The following is a 21,468-nucleotide window of genomic DNA, read 5'->3' as shown; positions in this document are numbered from 1 at the left end:
ACTGAAATTTTATCTCATAATTTTTAACAGTTCATAGAAAAGGTTACAGAGAAAGAGAGGGGGAGGGAAAGAGAAAGGGGGGAACAAAAAGAAAGAGTTGAGGGAGGGAAAGAGAAAGGGAGAAGTGTGGAAGAGAAAGGAAGGGAGGGAAGGTGGGAAAGAGAGAGGGAGGGGAAGAGAAACAGAGTGGGAGGTCCTGTGGATCAGAGGAAGGGTCACATGTGGAGATAGGATCCAGATGTGGATGGAATGGCCATGAGAGTGAGGAATATGAATTCTGATAAAACATTTTCTGTTGTCTTCATTTCTTTGCCTTGGCAATTAAGAGCTTTACTCCTTCCTATGTCTCATTGAAGAGGGAGTGAGGATGTTGTTGCCTCAGACAAAAGTTTTAAACTGCTTTTACTTTTCTCTGTGGAAGGAGGGGGGGTCGCAGGGGAGCTGCCTCAGATAAAACTGTTTGTTCTTTTATTCTGCTGTGCAATAGAAAAGGGGGGGAGGTGCTGCACATTAAGAGCAAGACAGAAGTTAGTACCTTAAAACCACTAGCCAGAATATTAGGAACAAGAATAGCTCACTTATAAGAAAACCCCAAAACCCATATAGCTGGCATATTTGCAAAATACCCGAGACCTTGGATGCAAAACAGGTGATGTAACGTTTAGCTATTTAACATAACAAGCATAAGGATTTAGGGGGGCTGAAATCCAAATAACCAATCAATATTATCTGTTATGCATGCATTATTAGGGGAAGGGCAAAGAGTTGATTGCGACACCCCTTGACTATAAAAACTGCTGTAAGATCCTAATCTTGGCTGCTGTAAGAGCCTAATCTTGGCTCTTGGTTAGCTTTTCAAACCAAGGTCCTTATATCTTGGTACCAAAATAAAAGTATAATTCTATAGCACACCTTGTGTCCGGTGACTTATCGGCTTCGACACTAAGCAAGAACCCAGTTTTGGGGACAACAATATTACACAAGTTATTTTTTTATTGTTGCTAAACATACTATTTCAAAAGCAGAAAAAAGGGGCATAAAAGTGCATTTATCATGTTTTTCTTAGCACAATTAGCTGAACTCTGCCTTGTTTATCATTATTTTAGGTAGTAAAACTTGATTATTCAGGTTAAATTGTCATGTTGGCACTTTGCAATAAATAAGTGGGTTTTGGGTTGCAGTTTGGGCACTGGGTGCCGAAAAGATTCGCTACCACTGCTATATAGCATCTCAAAGTGCAGGCTCATTTGGCAATGTATTTTATAATTCTTCTGCTGTGTTATTTAGTAACTGGTAGAAGTGGCTATACTGACCATTTTAATTCAGATAAATTTATCTGACTATTATGATTCTAATAGATCAAGTAAACTGGTGACTTCAGATGTGTAGATCACAAACCCTATGATCTGTAATAGCATGGAACCTTAGAATTATTCTGTCAGATATCTGGACCATATCATATTAGGGAAGACTAGTTTATTCTCACTATGGAACGTTACTTTTCCTTAATTGGCTTCTAAAGAACAGTTTCCAGGTATATTGTTAGCAAATTACTGTTTTCAAAGGCCCAAATTACAAACTATATGGAAATGATGTCCAAATGTCTAAGAAATACCAATTGGAAGAATAAACATAACCATGATTATGCTGTCATGAATGTTATTTGGTTGAAGTTATTCTGGTGATGTAATCAGATGCTATACATATGAAATCTGATGTGATGTGCAACTTAGGTATGACTATATTGTAATAAAGCATTAAATAGATGTACCAGCTGAAAACATGCAGAAGAATCAAGTATCTTGCCAAGGAAGAGATTTTATAGCTGCTGCTACTGCTGTTGAAATGTAAGTACTGAGATTGCTGTCTGCCAGGATGGGAATTTATGGGAAATAAAGTCCTAAAATATTTTGTTGAAATAAGAAGAAAGGAAACAACTCATATAATAATCATTTCCTTCATTTGGAGGTAGCTCCTATTGAATTTAAATGAGTATTTTGTATTGTGATTATGGTAACTCTAAACTACGGCAAGGGAAAGATGAACTACATAAATTAACCAACTGTTTTTAAGAAGTATGTGCTTCATGGATAACTGTTTTTTTTAAAAAAACTATGTTTCTGAAGTTGCAATGCAGCTATATTATAAGTAAACTATAGAGTTTTTCTCCTCATTTTTAAAAATGTACTTATCTGTAAAGTAAGTGATTAAATCTAATGATTTAAATCTACAAAATCCTTATTGTTAATATAGCTCTAGGATTTACAACCTGTGTCCAAAGTTACAGCCATTGCAGTGTCTCCATAGATGTAGAGGACTGGCAGAGCCTGGAAGTGGAGTTAAAAGAAAGATTAGACTAGAGCTGCTGTAATGGCTCATCTCCTAACTTGAGAAAGTAAAGACACTTGAAATGGATTATTTCAAAAGGAACCTTTAATCAGTCAGGATGGAAACTATTAGAAGCAAAACAGCATCTGAAAACCTTTAGTCCATGCAAATGGGATTAAGCTGATAATGACCCCTCCCCTTTGTCCGAATGCAGATTCTGACCAATACACAAGTGTGAAGATGCTTCTTTAACTCTTCTGCCCTGGAAGTCAATAAAGCACACGTTCCCATGGCTATCTCTAGTTAGACATCAAAGTTATATATATCCCACATGGCTACCATAAACATCCCTCCAGAGATGCTGGGGCCTTCAGTCTTCCGGTGAGAGGAAACCAGTTGTAAAGTTGTAAAACTCAGTTGTTTCAGATGTAGCAAATGATTTAATTCCGAGCTTCCCCTCCTCCCAATTGAATGGCAGTATCACTTTTACGAATCTGACAGCTGCTACATAGCCACAAATGTAATGAGTCCAAGCCACTGTAAATTCTATTGATCCTTATCTAACTTCTAACAAATGCTAACTGTGGAGAATATTCCTGTGCATAGGCATGAGGAGTAAATCTGTTTCATTAGAACTTCATGTATGGGGACTTCCTGTGGGAGGAGCCTGTCGCCGAAGGAGCTCAACGGAGCTCCTCAGAGTTCTGGTTTGTATATCTAATTAAGATCAATAGATATCACCCCTTTCTGGCAGAAAGGGGCAGGCAGAAGCTCAGGTGCTAGGATTTATTCGTAGTTCACAGCCCCCTTCCTTTTTTTGGGGGGGGGCTGCGAACGGAGAAGAGATCCAGCGTAACTGAGCTCTTATCTCCAGCCAGATCCTCGCAGCTGCCTTTTTGCAGCCCTAGACAGACGACCCCCCCACTCAGGACAATGATAAATTGTTTAAAGCAACTTAAGGCAAACGAGCGGGTCTCACCCCTGTGATGTTTTTTTTTTTATAACTATCTAAATACCAGCCTAGTTTTTCCTTTGAAACTTCTTTGTGCAATTGGGATACAAAATGGCGTTTTTACTGTGTTGGTGATTGATGACGCAATTAACCGGCTTTATCTCCCCGGAGACTGCTACTCATTAACAAGCAAAATCTACAAATAATTTATTGAGAACTGACCAGGTGAAGACACTGTTTATCTGTTTATTCTCAGCTTTTATCTATAATGCCTCCCAGATCTAAGCAGGCAAAAAAATCCCCCCCGCATGTGCTTAAAGAGCTTGTTAGTAAATCGCTGCCTTTATCTCCTACACCACCTACTGGAGATTCATTGACACAGGAGCTTTTCTTTCAAATAATTAATGACTTTAAACACGAAATTAAAGGATTTGTGCTGGATTTATGCGATAAAATACAGACTAAAATTGCTCAAATAAAGGCGGATATGTTTGAAGTTACATCTACTTTGACAGATTATATCGAAGAAATGGAGTCTAAACTGGAAACTTTGGAGGAGGCTAATTTTAATTTGACTTCTAATATCCAAACATTACAACAAGAGATTAGAAGTACTCAAGCACAACTTACAATGATAAATTATAACAGAAAGGCGTCTGCAATAAGAGTCAGAGGACTGCCTGAAAAGAAAGGAGAGAACTTGAAACAGACGTTTGTAGAAGCTTTCAGCCAAGCGGTGGGAGATCCGGGACTCAATTTTGATTGGAATATTCGAAAAATCTATCGCCAGAATTCGCGTGTAGCAGAGCAACGACAGCTTCCAAGAGACATAATTATATACTTTTTCACAAGAGAATCCAGAAATGTGATCACTCAAAAGTTCTACAATAACAGGTTACGAATCGATGGCCATGATTTGTTTGTCTTTAAAGAGATCCCGCTTCAGATGCTGCAAGCAAGGAGAGGCTATACTTTCTTAACCCAAGAACTTAGAAATCGTCAAATACAGTATAAATGGGAAGCTCCAGTTGGAATCACAGTTACATTTGAAAATCAAAGATTTCGTATTAATTCTGTTTCGGAAGCTCGGGACTTTTATTATAAAACTCTGAAGGCGGGGCTTCTTGACTCACTCGGAAATGCGGAAGGACAAGGTGAAGGAAAGACAAGCAGCAAGTCACTTGGTTACAAGAAGGAGGGAGTTGTTCCCCCCCTACTGGAGAGGCAGAAGAGCGGAAACTGAGGATTTAGTCTTATTCTCAAAGCAGCGGGACACGTGGTGATAAGGGAGAGGGTAGCCCTCTTTCTCCGAAAGGCCAGAAAAGTAAAGAATATAGACCAGCGATGTCTTTAAAATACTTTTTAAGCCTTTGGACTGATTAAAACTTTAGGATTTCTGTTTGGTATGAAATGGTAAAGCTGTGTACTGATGAGGAATGGAAAGAAGCATTGCTTATTCTAGACAGATATTATACGGGACTTTTACAAGACTTATTTGAATCTCAATCCAAACTGCGCATGAAGTGTTTTCTGTGAGGAAAGCGGGGACTAAGATTTATTTGAATTGCGGTTTGGGATGAATGGAGCTGGGAGGAGTGGGGCAGAAAGGAAGGTGGAGCGGGATATTGATGAAGGGATCTTGGGATTGAACGAACTGGTATATGCAATTTGGGCTTGGGAGGAATAGAGACGTGAAACGAAGGGTAGGAAGATGAGTAGCGAAAGCATGATTAGATTGCTCTGTATTTGAAGATAAATTGATTTTTGTATAAATTAATATTTGAATATAAGGTTGGGAAGGGCTATCTGGAGAGTCTATAGGAAGATGGGGGTAAATATCAAAGAAGTAAGGGACGAGGACAAAATATAAATGGAATGATTCACACTGGTTAAATTTTAAGAATGATGGGAGGCTGAGCATAATGCAAAAGAATTTTTTAAAAAATTTTTATTTACTTTTTCTTTTTTTTTTTCTTTTTTGGAGTGTTCTTTTTATGTTATTTTCATTATTATTGTTAATAAGATATTTTGAAGGTGAATGGTACTGAACTGTGCCGGGTGTGGGACCTGGGAAGTCGGAGGGGGTTAGGGAGGGGGGTTCATTGGGGGTGGGTGGGTGGGTGGAGATATAGCTTCAATATATAGAATAAGAAGAATACACTTGTATACTGTTGATCCTTATCTTATGTTTTTATTTTTCTCTTTTTTTTTCTTTTCTTTTTTCTTTTTAGTGTAAAAGGAATAGAGAAATGCACCATAGTGAGAAATGGAGGAAAGGAAGAGGGAGAAGTAAGGAGGGAGGAAGAGGGGAATGTAAGGATGAGAGGGGAAGGAAGGTGAGGAAGGCGAGAAAGGAAGGCAGGAGGGGAAAGGGAAGTAGGAGGGGTGATCGTTGGAGGGAGAAAGGAAAGTTGGAGGGGGAGAAGAAGGGGTGTATGAAAGTGATAGGTTGGGTTTATGAGTTGTGTTTAGGTTGGGGTTTTTCTTTTTTTATTATTATTATTGTAAATATCCAGTATATAAGTGAATGTACAAAATTGAAAATGAAAATGAATAAAACATTTAAACATGAAAATATATATATATATTATATATATATATATAAAAAAAAGAACTTCATGTATGGTCCTCCTCTTTCATGCCTGACATTCATATTTTCAATTCAATCCCACTTTTTAACAAATTGCAATGAAAAACACCAGAATGGCATAATAAACACCGATCTGCAGGCTGGAGCAGTATGTGACCAAGCTACAAGGTGTACATAATATCAGCTATGATGCTTTAGTTGGTCCAGCAAATGCAGAATTTGATTCACTCTAAATTCTTGCTACTGATAATCCCAGATCCCATATCTGCAGCAGCCTGTTTTACAGCGAACTCATAGCAGCCTGATGGAAAGTTTTGGAGGAAAGTCAGAAAAGATGAGAAGCTCCATAGCACAATGTGAGTTATTTATGGGGACACAAAGCAGCAGCGTTTCCAACCTCTTTTGTACTAAGTCTCCTCAGGTCTTCAGTATCATAATGGGCACTCTTTATCATTGAACATAATGATCCTATTAGGATGACTATCAGAAGCTAATGGCAAATTTCATGGGTCTCTTTGGGGATTTAGTATGAGAGATTATAGCATATGCTGGATTGATAAACTACAAGGATAGAAAGAGTCCAGAATATATAGCAGAAGTTAAGTTGGTCCCAATAGTTGGATTGGAACATGGCAGTTGTGGTGGCTGGATTCAGACAGATTCTGAATAACCGAATCACTGATGAATTCATCAGACAATGAGTTCCACAGACTTTAGACCAAAACTATCAGCTTTGCATTATTATTGACTCACCTTTGAAAGAAATTCAAGCCTGCTCCAATTATTGCAGACAATGTGTCAACCTCACTATTTGGTCCCTAATGCAAACAGAGATGGAACAAGGGGAGGAGGAGCACATTTAAATAGGGCAGCTAGATCAGTGGTGGGATTCAAAAACTTTTACTACCAGTTCTGTGGCATGGTGGGTGTGGCATGGCTTTGTAGGCATGGCTTAGTGGGCATGGCAGGGGAAGCATACCATAAAATCTCCATTCCCACCCCACTCTAGGGGAAGGATACTGCAAAATCCCCATTTCCTCCTGATCAGTTGGGACTCAGGAGGCAGAGAATAGTCAGAGGTAGTATTTACCGGTCCTCTGAACCACTCAAAATTTCTGCTACCGGTTTCTGCTGAAGGTGAAGAATCATTATCCTTTACTCCTACTATCAGACTTGCTGGATAGATTACAAATCACATTCATTTTTATCAAGTTGGATCTTTACAATGGGCACAATCTCATTGGGCTTTAGGATAGCCAAAAAAATTTAACTGCATTTGTTACCAGGTACATTAAGATGAAATACACTGTAAGGCCATTAAGATTTATTAATTGCAGATTACTTTTCTCAAGATTTATGAATCAGATTTTTTTTCTTGTGACTGACAGGTTTGTGATATTTTATTTAGATTACATCTTGATCTACACTAAAGCACAACCACTATGTATGGGAAGTTTGAGTAGACTGAGGGAAAATCGCCTTTTTGCTAAAATAGAAAAATGTAATTTTCTTTTGAAGCAGCTAGATTTCTTGGACTGTCACATGTCAAATGAATCCCTGAGAAGTCCAAGCAGTGCTTGAGTGACAAACCACTCCACAAAGCTACAGTAAAGACATTCAGAGCTTCTTAAACTTTGTGAACTATTAGACAAAACTTGATCCCATGCTTTGCCCATAAAGTGAACTCATAACACAGCTATTGAAAAAGTCAAATTTGCTTGGATACACCCATAGCAAACTATATTTGAGGAATTAAAACAACTCTTCGTGTGTAAAACCCTCCTTCAACATTGTCCAAGAGCTTTATCATCCACGCTGTTGCCTCTCATGTGAACCATTCTTTTGCAAGAAGCACTGGGATGAGGGAACCACTTTTTGCTGTGTGTTTTTCTCAAGAACTTTGACCATTACTCCACAGCAGAATAACATGCCCCTGTATGGCTTAACAGCTGCCATACTAATAAATTAGGTGCCAGACTCAATGATGCCATGAGGATTATATGTGGTTGTATTAAAACCACTCCAACTTGCTGACTTTCTGTTCTGAGCCATATAGCACTGCCAGCTTTATTAAGGCAAGATGCACTAGTGAAAGAATCCTGAAAAATTATGAACAACTCATTCCTACCAATGCCTGCCAATCTTATTCATTTATCAGCTGGAAGACTCAAATCCAGGAAGCCCCCACTGGCACTTGCCCAGCATCTGCCCTGCAATGTTTACATTGATTCTTAATGGAAAGCCAAATGGGTCACTGAAGGCCAGATGTTGGAAAATATATAACCCCATAAAAAAGTGACAGACTTTGAACTACATGTCAACAATGGACAACCCTGAATAGGATTCGCACTTCACACAGAGTTTGCCAGCATATAAATGGGACACAGTATCCTCCCCTCTGTAATTGCAGGGTCCCCTGTCAAACTATTGATCAGGGGTGTCAAACTCAAGGCCCGCAGACTGGATCTGGCCTATGGGGTGCTAAAATATGGCCCCTGGAGCCAACTTGGGACCAGCCTGCAGTGCCTTTGGCAGCCAAATGGGATATGTGGGAACCACATGCAGCCCCCCATATCCCATTTCCAGCCTGGACGATCTCCTGCAGCACTCTCCCGGCCAAAACAGAGTGCAGGTGGGCTGTGTGTAGCCCCCATGTGCCCTGTTCGGGCAGACAGGGTGTTGCAGGAGACGTCCATCCCATCTCTCCCCCTCAAAGAAAATCCAGGTATAGATCATATTATGACTCTCTGTAGGCTGAGGTATATATCAGTCCAGTATCTTATTTTTTTTAATATAAACATTGCTGTACCTTAATGGCTAGATGTCCTAGATGTGATATTTAACTATAGACCTTTTTAACTTTTATATTTTATTGTGTTTTGCTAATCTAGTTGAAAAGTTAGTTGTTATCTTGTTAGTTCATGTATGATATACCATAAGATAAATAAATAAACTATACCACTATTTCTATAAAATGTTCATCCAAGATGAAGAAGAGTTATAGCTCAGTGGAAACAATCTCTGATTTTTTTATGTTTATTTTCTGTGTTTATTCTTTTTTATCATTGTATTTGGGGAGAGTCATTATGTCTTTCTTGTGGGCTGTCCAGGGTTTTTGGAACTGGACAAATACAAATTTAATATTCCAGATTTTATCTCTCCCTTCTGCAAGTAAGGCTGAAAAGACTGAAGGATCATTGTTGATTTAATTTAATATAATTTGGCATAAGGCAGTTGTATTTTTCAAAATATGGAGAAAAAAATTGAGAAATCATGCGAAATTGCCAAATATATAAAATCAGAATAATGCCTCCCCCCCCTCCCCCCCAAAAGAAGCAAACTGGCTCATTAACAAAAATAAAATAAAATGTATAGAACTCTGTTCTGAATACAAATTGTTTCCACATCCCAAACTGAATATATGATCTATCCACCCTTCCTTGGGAAATGTTTTCTTGTGATGTCTATGATATAATTACACAACTAAGTGCCATTGAAATAATAACAGTAATCAGTTTTGCATAACACACATTTTTAGCTCCCAGTTTTTTAGCTTCCTTCTGTATTCTTGTTTTACAGTAGTCTATTCATCATTCATTTGATGAAAAGCATTAAATAGATTTAATATTGAAATGATTTTGTTTTGCTGCATTCAATATAAATCAAGTATAATATATAGTATTTTGATATATTTAATATATAGTATTTTAGGTAAATGGTGAAAACTTGCCAATTTCTGTTTCTTTAACAATGCAAGCATGTTTTTTTTTAATCAACTTCCTCTAATCTAATTTAGTGTGACTAATTTTGAACTTGTTTCAAAATGATTGTCTTTTGGTACCACCTTGTGGTTGTACATTAAATAACCACACTCCATTTTTTCTTAAGCAAAAAATCAGTTTAACAGTTGAATAATTATTACATATAGATTTTCATGAGTTGTGCTTATTCATTCTATGTCCATTCACTGGCCTTGATTCAGGGTATTTATGATGATTTTTTCCCCCTCACTGTTTCCTCCATAACAATTTGCAAACTGGTCTGTCTTTAGCTACTGTAATAGAAATTAGGGGAAAAGCTTCTTATGAAGCGAATGTTGCAAAGTAATCCTTCCTTCCCTCCCAAAATCTTATTTAATACAATAAACATAATATTTTAAATTGTAAAATATCAAAGGTGAGCACTGCATATTCAAGAAACATACATTAGACTATGTATATCTTTTAGTCAATCTGGATTCCTGGCAACTTAATGGATAAATCATCCATTGATTTTATTGAGACAGCTGGGCTCACATTGGCCAAACACAAATTGATAATTTCAGATGTGCCTTCCACTGTCTCCTCTGCCCGTCATTTCATGCTGGTCAGGAAAATGCCACTTCCATATGCTCTGCTGATGGGGTGTGTGAATGCTCATTTATTCTTTTTATTACTTCTCCGAGTCTCTGAATTCTGGCACTGCATCTATTACACTGCTCACAGTGCCAAAAAGTAAGGAAAGAATCAACTACACTCAGCTTATCAAACACATAGAGGTACCCATCAGAAACAAATTTAAGAGCAATAACACAACAATGAGTGCTTGTTGTCCTCAATGAATGGAATGTATAGTTCTTTATTGGCTTCCCATGTCAGTCTTGGGATGGTGGTTCGAGTTATATGGAATGATGGAGACTGTTTGAAGACCAAAAAGAAAATCCTTTGTAGGTGTAGTATGGATAATTAGAAGGGAATCTGGCATCTTAAGTTCTCCTGAAGTGCTATTATATATATAAACAATATATAATTGTTTAGATGCAACATTTGTTTATTCATGAAAAACAGGTTGTTAAATGTAAAGGGGAGGCAAATCAAAGCCAGAGCAATGTTAATATCTTAGGCCAAAAAAGATGCTACAAAAGACTTTACTTTCAATCTTCAAACAGCCTCCATCATTCCATGTAACTCAAAGCTTTGGTCTTCAAACAGCCTTCATCATTCCATGTAATTCAAAACCTTACGCAGGAACCTCAATTTGCATATCTTGACATCAAGATATACAGACGAAATGGGAATTTTGAGGGAAGATAGAACAGTTCCCCTTTGCAAATGAGATAAAACATCAATTATCAAATAAACTAATATTCTCCAAAGGACCTGAAGACAGAACAAGAAGTAATGGATAGAAAATAATCAAGGAGGGAAGCAACCTAGAACTAAGGAGAAATTTCATGACAGCTGGAACAATTAACCAGTGGAATAGCTTGCCTTCAGAAGTTGTAGGAGTTTCATTACTGGAGGTTTTTAAGATAAGACTGGACAGCCACTTGTTTGAAATGGTATAGGCCCAAGGTTTCTTACCTGAGCAAGGGGTTGGACTAGAAGACCTCCAAGGTCCCTTCCAACTCTTCAATTCCATTGAAAGCTTTTTTTTAAAGTGCTTGTTTGTTTTTCTCACCTATTACTACTTCAATGATGTGTGTGCTCAAGAGACAGTGGATTGCATATCCACTTCAATCTGATACTATTCGCATCCCGCCCCCACCCAGCTCCCGCCCACAGCCCTGTAGATGGCTGCAAGAAGCTCCAATTCTATCTTCTCTTGTCTTTCTCGTTCTTTTCTTCCCCAATGTCATAGCCTGCCTCTGTCTTTCCCCTTATTGCCCCTCTTGTGGGCTGTTGTGGTGATTTTTCTTTTTTTTCAGTCTCTTTTATTTTCTTTTTAAACAAAGCCTGTATGTCAAGATCCAGCTTCTGCCAAGGTCCCATCCAACACCCCAGAGATCCCCGCTGCCAAACACCACACTCAAGGCCTCAGCCATCCCTCCCTCACTCCCTAAAGATCTAACAGGAGCTAGGAGGAAGGGGGACTGAAACCAGACTGACATGAGTAGAGGGAAAAAGGGGAAGTGGGCTGGGAGACATGATCTGAGAGACACACAGAGGCCTGTCAGGCTGGGATGGTGTAAAAAGAAATGACAGAGGGAGGGTGAGGGTCAAAATGTGAAGCCCCTACTGCCTGCATCCTCTCTGTGCTGCCTGGAAGAAGCCTCTGACAGCTTAAAAAAAAACCTGTGGAGCAGCAGCTTCCTTTTTCCCCCTCCTCTTCATTGCTTCTGTTCATGGACTTTGCCCTGCTGCCACACACCTGATCCTGCCTGCCACACACCAAATGGGCAGTTGGGCAGCTGCTCCTCCCCCCATCTCACACCTCATCTTGCCTGTCACAAATCAAATGGGTAATCAGGCTGCTCCTCCCTCCAACCCACACCTGATCCTGCCTGTCATACACCAAACAGGCAGTTGGGCTGCTCCCCCCACTCCCACCTGTGTCTGCCTGCTACATATTAAATGGGCAGTTGGACTGCCGCTCCTCTCCCCACCCTCCACATGATCCTGCAATCATGACACAAAAGGGGCAGTTGGGCTACTGCTCCCCCCCTTCATACCTGATCCTGTCTGTCTGACACCAAATGGGCAGGTAGGCTGCCACCCCACCAGTAGCCATGCTACCTCCATTCTCCTGTTTTCCCCCACCATAGCCCCCAAACCCCTGAAATTGTCAGGCTATCCCCACAACATCATACCTTCTGCCTGCCACCTGATTGGCCGGCAGCTAACTGTCTCATGCGGCCAAAGGCCCAGGATAAATGGTGTCTTGGCAAATGGGCCAGGCCAATTAGCTTCTGAGATCAAAGCTAAGTGGAAGAAATATTCTAAAGGCAATTAACACCTGGGTAGTGCCTGTAATATGATACTCAACTGGAATAATTGATTGGACACAGCTAGAACTTGTCTATTTGAATCAAAAGACAAGAAAACTAATGACAATGCACCATGCTTGGCACCCAAAAGGTCATATTGATAGATTGTACTTGCCTAGATCTCCGGGAGTTAGAGGTCTTTTACAGGTAAAACAAACTGTGGAAGAGGAAAAAAACATGCCTTAAATGTCTACATAAAAAAAGCAAAAGAGCCTCTGCTGAAGGAGGTGAATAAAGGAAACCTCTTGAAAATGAGATTGAAAGCAGAATATTGAAAGGAAACAATTGAGCATCGAGTTTCTAATTGTGCACAGTCAATAATCTGAAGGATATAGAAGGAAAGGTAAATACAAAGCTAACCTGGAGATGATTTAGATCAGGGGTGCTGAAGAAAGAAACTGAAAGTTACATTTTGGCTGCTCAAGAACCAGCCCTATTACCTTATCAGTGGCTGCAGCAAAATCTCAAACTGATGATCTATAACGTCAGTGATTCATTTGCCAAAATTATATATTGGAAGCTTTGCCAGAAGTTTGAGTTTGAATGCAGGAAAAAGTACTGGGAACACCAAAGTTCTTGAAAATGAACAGGTCAAGATCTTGAGGGACTTTCGAATCCAAACAGACAGAGATCCAAAACATATCTGGCATCACTATTGTGGAAAAGAAAAAAGTCTCATTCATTGATATTGCAATACCAGGTGATGTACGAATTAAAGAGAAAAAGTAAGGAAATACCATCATCTGCAAATTGAAGTTGAGGATTGTGAAGGAAGAATGGTTGTACCAATAGTAATAGGAGCCCTTGGAGCAATAGCCAAGTTTTTAGCAGTCCCAAACTGTGGATTGAATTGAAGATTTAAAATATTATTATGTGATTAATCTTTGGTGAGATTCACAGCCTTTGGGGCTGGTGGGTAATTCAACAACTCGACTCCTAACCAAGGACCTAGGGACTGATAAGTTAACATCAGAGGATATAAGCTGTTCCAAGTAGGATGGTTTTTTTTGTAGAGTCACAATGTTCAAGTCTGATAAATTTAGAACTTCCAAATAGGTAGGTAGACCTTTAAATATTGCTCCGAGGGCTCCAATTACAATTGGGACAACACTTGATATCTTTTTCCACAGTCCTTCAACTGTAACAGCAGATTTGAGGTCTGCAATCTACTTACGTCAGAAAAAGGAGCCAAGACCACGAGATTCCAAGAGAAGACAGGCTTTATTTTGAACACGTTCAAGAGTTCAGTAGGATTGGCATCAAAACTGAACTGCCTGGGTTATCCCCTGGCAGAGATTTTATACTTTTTAATTGATCATTACAAATCAGGAGGCGTCACAAGAGGCGTATACATCTTAAGGTCATAACTTTGCTTAGGTCAGTAAAAGACATTTTTGGGGAAATTACAAATACATGATTCTCATGAAATCCCAAGTTACAATAGGGAAGTGAATCTTGGTTACTCATGAAGCAGACAGGAAGATTGCTAAAGTATTGCTAAAATATTGGGTCAATATTGCTAAAATATCGCTGATTACAAGTTAAAATCATGCTGAGTCTGAGTTGACATTTAAAAAATGCGCAGGCTGTCACAATTATTTTTAGTGGTTCCGTACACCCACCAGGCTTTCCTGTTTTGATTCTTGTGCAAAGCTTACATTTTTAAGTTCCCTTATTTTTGCGAGAGGAGGAAAAAAAGGAAGTTCTTTAGTAAGTCAGAAGTGAGCTTTGATTTTTTTCTGACATTAAGCATTTTAAAAGTGATAATATTTAGCCTGTTAGAATCACCTAACCTGATTAACTATTGGGGGGGTTCACCTGTGTACCTCCTCCTGCATCACAACTTCAATTCAAGTCCTGGTACTTTGTGACTTTTTCTTGATGCTTATTTTCAATTTGCGCATCACCAGGTATTGCAATGTCAATGAACCAAACTTTTTTTCTTTTCTATTGTTATGTCAGGTGTGTTGTAGGCCAAGTGCCTATCAGTCTGAATTCTGAAATTTCATTTCATTTTTCATTTTATTGAGTTTGTATGCCGCCCTATTCCCGAGTGACTCAGGACGGCTAACAATAAAAAAGGGAGGGGATACAAAAAATAAAATAAAAACAACAATTTAAAATTCTACAACAGCCGTAACCTCAAATGGGGCTGGATAGTTCAACAGCCCCAGGCCTGCTGGAACAGCCAGGTTTTAACTGCTTTGCGGAAGGCCGGAAGGGTAGTAAGGGTCCGGATCTCCACGGGGAGATAGTTCCAGAGGGCCAGAGCAGCCATAGAGAAGGCCCTCCCCCGAGGAGTCACCAGCCGACATTGGACGGCAGATGGAATTCGGAGGAGGCCTAGTCTGTGGGATCTAATAGGTCTTTGGGAGGTAACTGGCAGGAGGCGGTCTCTTAAGTACCCAGGTCCGATACCATGTAGGGCTTTAAAAGTAATGACTAGCACCTTGAAGCGTGTCCAGAGACCAATGGGCACCCAGTGCAGCTCGCGGAGGATAGGTGTAACGTAGGTGTGCCAAGGTGCACCCACAATTGCTCGCGTGGCTGCGTTCTGGACAAACTGAAGTCTTCGAACACTCTTCAAGGGCAGCCTCATGTAGAGCGTGTTACAGTAGTCCAGTCTTGAGGTGACGAGGGCTTGAGTGACTATCCGAAGGGCCTCCCGGTCCAGGTAGGGCTGCAATTGGTGCACCAGGCGAACCTGGGCAAAGGTCCCCCTGGTCACAGCCGACAGATGATGTTCTAAAGTCAGCTGTGCATCCAGGAGGACTCCAAAATTGCGAGCCCTCTCTGAGGGGCGTATAATTTCACCCTCCAGCCTGAGAGATGGAATAGCTGGACCATCTTTGGGAGGGAGCATCAGTAGTCACTTGGTATTGTCGGGATTGAGCGCAAGCTTGTTCGTTCCCATCCAGACCCTGACAGCCTCCAGGCACTGGCACATCACTTCTACCGCTTCACTGAGTTGGCACGGGGCGGACAGATACAACTGTGTATCGTCCGCATATTGATGATATTTAATCCCGTGCCGGCGTATGATCTCACCCAGCAGCTTCATGTAGATGTTGAATAGGAGGGGGGGACAGGACCGAACCCTGCGGCACCCCATAATTGAGGGGCCTAGGGGTCGATCTTTGCCCTCCGACCAACACCGATTGTGAAGAACGGTGCCTCCCACTCCCACCTCCCGCAACCGTCGCAGAAGGATACCATGGTCGATGGTATCGAAGTCTGCTGAGAGGTCAAGAAGCACCAGGATAGAGGAGTGACCCCTATCCCAGGCTCGCCAGAGATCATCGATCAGCGCGACCAAAGCAGTTTCCGTGCTGTAACCAGGCCTGAAGCCGGACTGAAAGGGATCCAGATAATCGGTTTCATCCAAGGACCGTCGGAGTTGAAAGGCCACCACTTTCTCAACAACCTTCCCAACAAAGGGGAGGTTGGAGACTGGACAATAGTTACTCAAGATGGCTGGATCCAGAAAAGGTTTCTTTAGGAGGGGGTCTCACCACCGCATCCTTTAGGAGGTCTCACAAGACCTTGATTTTTTCATTCTCTAGAATCTTCTCAACCTGATGTTCCCACTGTACTCAAATTCAAACTTCTGGCACAATTTCCAGTGAATGATCTTAGCAACTTGGTCATGGCATTGTTGTTGTTGTTGTTGTTGTTGTTGTTGTTGTGATGATGATGATGATGATGATGATGAAGAAGAAGAAGAAGAAGAAGAAGAAGAAGAAGAAGAAGAAGAAGAAGAAGAAGAAGAAGAAGAAGAAGAAGAAGAAGAAGAAGAAGAAGAAGAAGAAGAAGAATCTTTGGTGAGATTCACAGCCTTTGGGACTGGTTGGTAGCTCAACAGCTTGAGTCCTAACCAAGGACCTAGAACCATTAAAATAATTTCAGAGGATATAAGTTATTCCAAGTAGGGTAGTTTTTTGTAGAATCAGAATGTTCAAGTCCAATAAATTTAGAATTTCCAAATAGCGAGGTAGCCCTTTAGGTATTGCTCCAAGGGCTATAATTATAATTGGGACAACAAACGATTTCTTTTTCCACAGTCGCTCAACTTCAATTTGCAAGTCCTGGTACATTGTGATTTTATCTTGCTGCTTATTTTCAATTTGCGCATCACCAGATATTGCAATGTCAATGAACCAAACTTTTTTCTTTTGAACTATTGTTATATCAGGTATGTTGTGGACCAAGTGCCTGTCAGTCTGAATTCTGAAATCCTACAAGATCTTGACTTTTTCATTCTCTAGAACCTTCTCAACCTGATGTTCCCAGTTGTTTTTGCTGCACTCAAATCCAAACTTTTGGCACAATTTCCAGTGAATGATCTTAGCAACGAGGTCATGGCGTTGTAGGTAGTCAGTTTGTGAAATTTTGCTGCACCCACTGATCAAGTGGTTGACTCTCTCATCTTTCTCATTACAGAGATGACATTTGCTGTTGGTGGTAACATGTTGAATTTTTGCCTTCATGTAGTTTGTGGCTAAGGCTTGTTCTTGAGCTGCCAAAATAAAGCCTTCTCTTTCTTTTTTCAGTGCACCTGATTTTAACCAGTTCCAAGTTAGCTTTTGGTCAGCTTTGCCTTCAATATTTTTCAAGTAATGGCTATGCATAGCTTTGTTTTTCCAATTTTCAGCTCGCTTCTCAATTACTTCTTCTTACATTCAGCTTTTGACTTAGTTGTCTTTAAAAGGCCTCCTTCCGCAGTGTGTTTCGCCAGATTTGGCATTGGTTACTAGTCAGGCCCCACCCAGGGGCCTAGGACGTCGTAACGTATTTTCGTAATATGTGTGAAGATCCAAGCAGTGCGGCTTTTTGCATTTGACTGATGGTGATTTTGTCAATTTTTAACTGTTTTAAATGTAATTCCAGTGCTTTTGGAATAGCACCCAGTGTGCCAATTACCACTGGAATTACCACTGCTGGTTTGTGCCATAGTCGTTGAATTTTGATTTTTAAGTCCTGGTATTTTGCGATTTTTTCATGTTCCTTCTCGTCAACCCTGCTATCACCTGGTATTGCGATGTCTATGATTGTGACCTTATTTTTCTCAACCAGTGTGATGTCTGGTGTATTATGCGCCAGTATTTTGTCCGTTTGTATACGGAAATCCCACAAGATCTTGACCATCTGATTTTTGGTGACTTTTTCAGGCTGATGTTCCCACCAGTTTGTTGCTGTTTTAATATTATAATTTTTGCACAAATTCCAATGGATCATTTGTGCTACTGAATTGTGCCGCAATTTATAATCAGTCTGCACAATTTTTTTACAGCAGCTGAGTATGTGATCAACAGTTTCACCAGCTTCTTTGCAAAGTCTGCATTTGGCATCATCAGAGGATTTTTCGATTTTGGCCTTAATGGCATTTGTGCGGATAGCTTGTTCTTGCGCAGCCAGGATTAGTGACTCTGTTTCTTTCTTTAATGTACCTGTTGTTAACCATAACCAAGTTTGTTCACTGTCCACTTTATCTTTTTCCCCCCCCAGAAATTGGCCATGCAGTGCTTTGTTCTGCCAACTCTCCATTCTTGATTTTTATCACATGTTTTCTGTATTCTTGTTTCGTCTGTTGGGCCTTCAGTAGATTTTTGTTCTTTACTTCGATTAATAGATCTTCTTGACTTTCTTTTAAATAATCAGCCAGTGCATGTTTTTCTTCTTCAACTGTTTACTTCACTTGTAATAATCCTCTGCCACCTGATTTTCGGGGCAGATATAGTCTATCAGTATCACTACGTGGATGTAAACTGTAGTGCATTGTCATTAGTTTTCTGGTTTTTCGGTCCAAAATGTCCAAATCAGCTTGTGTCCAGTTAACTATACCAGCTGTGTATCTTATAACTGGTATTGCCCAGGTATTTATGGCCTTGGTTGTATTTCCACCATTCAATTTAGATTTCAAAATTTTCCTAACTCTGTTGGTGTACTCTCGTGTGACAATAGTTTTTACTTCTCCATGCTTGATATTATCCAACTGCAGAATGCCTAAGTATTTGTAGGCTTCATTTTCGTTGCATTTAATTAATTGGCCATTGGGCATTTCAATTCCCTCACATGCAGTGATTTTGCCTCTTTTTATGGATACAGTGGCGCATTTTTCCATGCCAAACTGCATTGAAATATCGGTGCTGAATACTCAGACTGTGTTTGTCAATGATTGGATTTCTATATCTGACTTTCCATAGAGTTTCAAATCATCCATATATAGTAAATGTGAAATTTTTTCAGCTTCTTTGGCTGTTTGGTAGCCTAATTTCATTTTTTTAAAGATTACTGATAGTGGGATCATTGCAATGATGAAGAGAAGAGGTGAAAGTGAATCACCCTGGAAAATTCCTTGCTTGATATTAACCATTCCGTAGATCTCATTCCCTATCGCCAACTCAGTTCTCCATTGTTTCATTGCCTTTTCAGTAAAGGATGTAATATTTTTGCTAATGCCAGTTGTTTCTAAGCATTTTATGATCCAACTATGTGGCAGTGAGTCAAATGCCTTTTTGTAATCAATCCAGACCATATTCAAGCTCGTTTTTCTGTTCTTATAATTTTCTAATATCATTTTATCAATTAGGAGCTGATCTTTTGTGCCTCTGCTCCTTCTTTTGTTGCCTTTTGACTCTACTGGCAAGATGTTGTTTCTTTCCAAATAATCCATCATGTTATCTGCAATAATGCCTGTAAGTAATTTGAAAGTTGTTGGCAAACATGTTACTGGTCTGTAGTTTTCAGATGTTGTTCCTTTAGTTGCATCTTTCTGAATTAAGTATGTTTTTCCAGTTGTCAACCATTCATCAATTTGGCCCTTTTATAAAATTTCATTCAGTTGCCTGGCCAATATTGCATGTAAACTGGTCAGATATTTGAGCCAGAAACCATGTAATTGGTCCTTTCCAGGTGATGTCCAATTCTTTACCTTTTTTACTCGATTTTTGACCATCTCAGTTGTTATTTCTAATACTTGCATTTGTTTGTTGCCAATGCTTTTCTCAAAGTCATGTATCCACTTTGCTTCCTTATTGTAGTCCTTTGCATTTTCCCACAATTCTTTCCAGAATTCAACTGTGGCCTGCTTTTCTGGTTTTTCACTTTTGGTGTCACCATTCACATTAAGACTTTGATAAAAACGCCGTTGGTCTGATCGAAATTGCTGATTTTGTTTATATTGGATGATTCATGCCTCATATCTTTCAATTTTTCTAGCTGTTGCTGTTATCTGCTGTTTTACAATCTCTGCAGCTTCATTGATGTTTTTTGTATCCAATCTATATCTTCTGATTAGCCAATCTATGGTTTTGTTGTTTTTAAGCCATTGCTCATGCATGTTCTTTAAGTTACTAGCATCTGCTCTTAAGTTTTTGACTTTTTGTTAAGTTTTTGACTTTTTGTTCTAATCGGATTTTCCACTTTGGCTTTGATGCTTTTTCTGTTGTGTGACTAGGTACTTTGATTTTAATGCCTAATTCATTAGTGACTATTACAGCTGCGCTGTACATTAACTGGTTTCGTTTCCAAGATGGATCCCGATTCAATTGTTGAAAACACTGCATTAACCATTTTCATGATAGGGACCAAAATTTTCTTAGGCACAGTTTTTAGTGATGGTAAACGTTGCCTTTCCTCATTAAGCAGAAAATGCTCCATGATCTTATCCTTCAATTCTTTTTGTTTTTGAGTTAGTTCATCAGTTGGTTCAGTGATAACTGGTTCTAGTGGTGGTGGTGTTATTTCCTCCCCGAGAGCTTCTTCTGGGAGTTCTACTATAATGTCTTTAGTTGTGTCTTGAATATCAGTTATTTCCACTTGTGATGTTTTTTTTTTTGATTTTGCAATTTGCCTGAATTTCCTCAAGTTCAACTTCACTAAACACTTTATTCTGTATAATAAATCGCCTTTGATCTGCTAGTCGTTGTTCACTAACATTTGAATCTGGATATTGTTCTTTCCATAATTCATACATTCGCTTTAAATAACCTCATTTTCTGGCTCTGAGTTGTAGTAACAGGCCATTATGGCACGGTTTTCATCTGCACTATATTTTTGTCATTTTGTTGGCTGGTCCACTTGTAGCCCATTTGTCGACGGATGTCCAGGGACCCTAACATCCGCCGCGGCCTTTGTTAACCCGCGCGATGACCAATGCGGTTTAAAATTTTTATTCGTTTCTTTCACCATATTGTATGGGTTGGCGGGGTTTTTTATGGGGCCAGTTGCCAACTTGACCCCAACCCTCCTCCTTTCTCATCCGGGCTTGGGACCAGCAATGGCGGAATAATAATAATAATAATAATAATAATAATAATAATAATAATAATAATAATATATTGTTGTTGTTGTTGTTGTTATTATTATCATCATCATCATCATCATCATCTTTGGTGAGATTCACAGTCTTCGGGACTGGTTGGTAGTGCAACAGCTCAAGTCCTAACCAAGGACGTAGGAACTGTTAAGGTAACGTCGGAGGATATAAGCTGTTCCAAGTAGGGTGGTTTTTTGTAGAGTCACAATGTTCAAGTCTGATAAATTTAGAATTTCCAAATAGCGAGGTAGCCTTTTAGTTATTGCTCCAAGGGCTCCAATTAATAGAACTCGATTTCTTTTTCCACAGTTCACCGTAAATTCCAAACTGCATATTATATACTTTATTCATTAAATATGAAACTCAGCCAACTGAACATTCAAAAATGCATTACAAATACCAGTGACTGGTGCTAATGGTTGATACGGTTTGCTGCCAGCATCCTAGTTATAAACCAGATACCCTCTTAAAATATAAGATGTTCTGAGTAGCGCAGTTTTTTTGCAGTTCTACTGATGTTATTGCAGGAAGCTGCA

General features: G+C 39.6%; 2 protein-coding genes across 4 annotated transcripts in view; one reads left to right on the top strand and one right to left on the bottom strand.

The window, feature by feature from the left end:
• VPS41 (VPS41 subunit of HOPS complex) overlaps positions 1-21,468 on the top strand; it is a 243,433-nt gene that overhangs the window by 100,198 nt on the left and 121,767 nt on the right. The gene's annotated exons all lie outside the window — the stretch shown is intronic.
• LOC148045906 (uncharacterized) lies at positions 17,389-18,159 on the bottom strand. The gene has a single exon (XM_087712161.1). It carries the CDS (start codon positions 18,157-18,159, stop codon positions 17,389-17,391), a length of 771 nt encoding a protein of 256 aa, XP_087568287.1.

Source organism: Thamnophis sirtalis, unplaced genomic scaffold (genome assembly GCF_051295495.1).
Source record: "Thamnophis sirtalis isolate CommonGarterSnake01/CBP01778 unplaced genomic scaffold, rThaSir2_p1.2 scaffold_4, whole genome shotgun sequence".
NCBI classification, from domain to species: domain Eukaryota; kingdom Metazoa; phylum Chordata; class Lepidosauria; order Squamata; family Natricidae; genus Thamnophis; species Thamnophis sirtalis.
This window is presented reverse-complemented; position numbering and strand designations above follow the sequence as displayed.

What these genes read in the sequence shown, in the direction of transcription:
- LOC148045906 (XM_087712161.1), bottom strand. Translation starts at nt 18,159, where the DNA reads ATGGAGAGTTGGCAGAACAAAGCACTGCATGGCCAATTTCTGGGGGGG.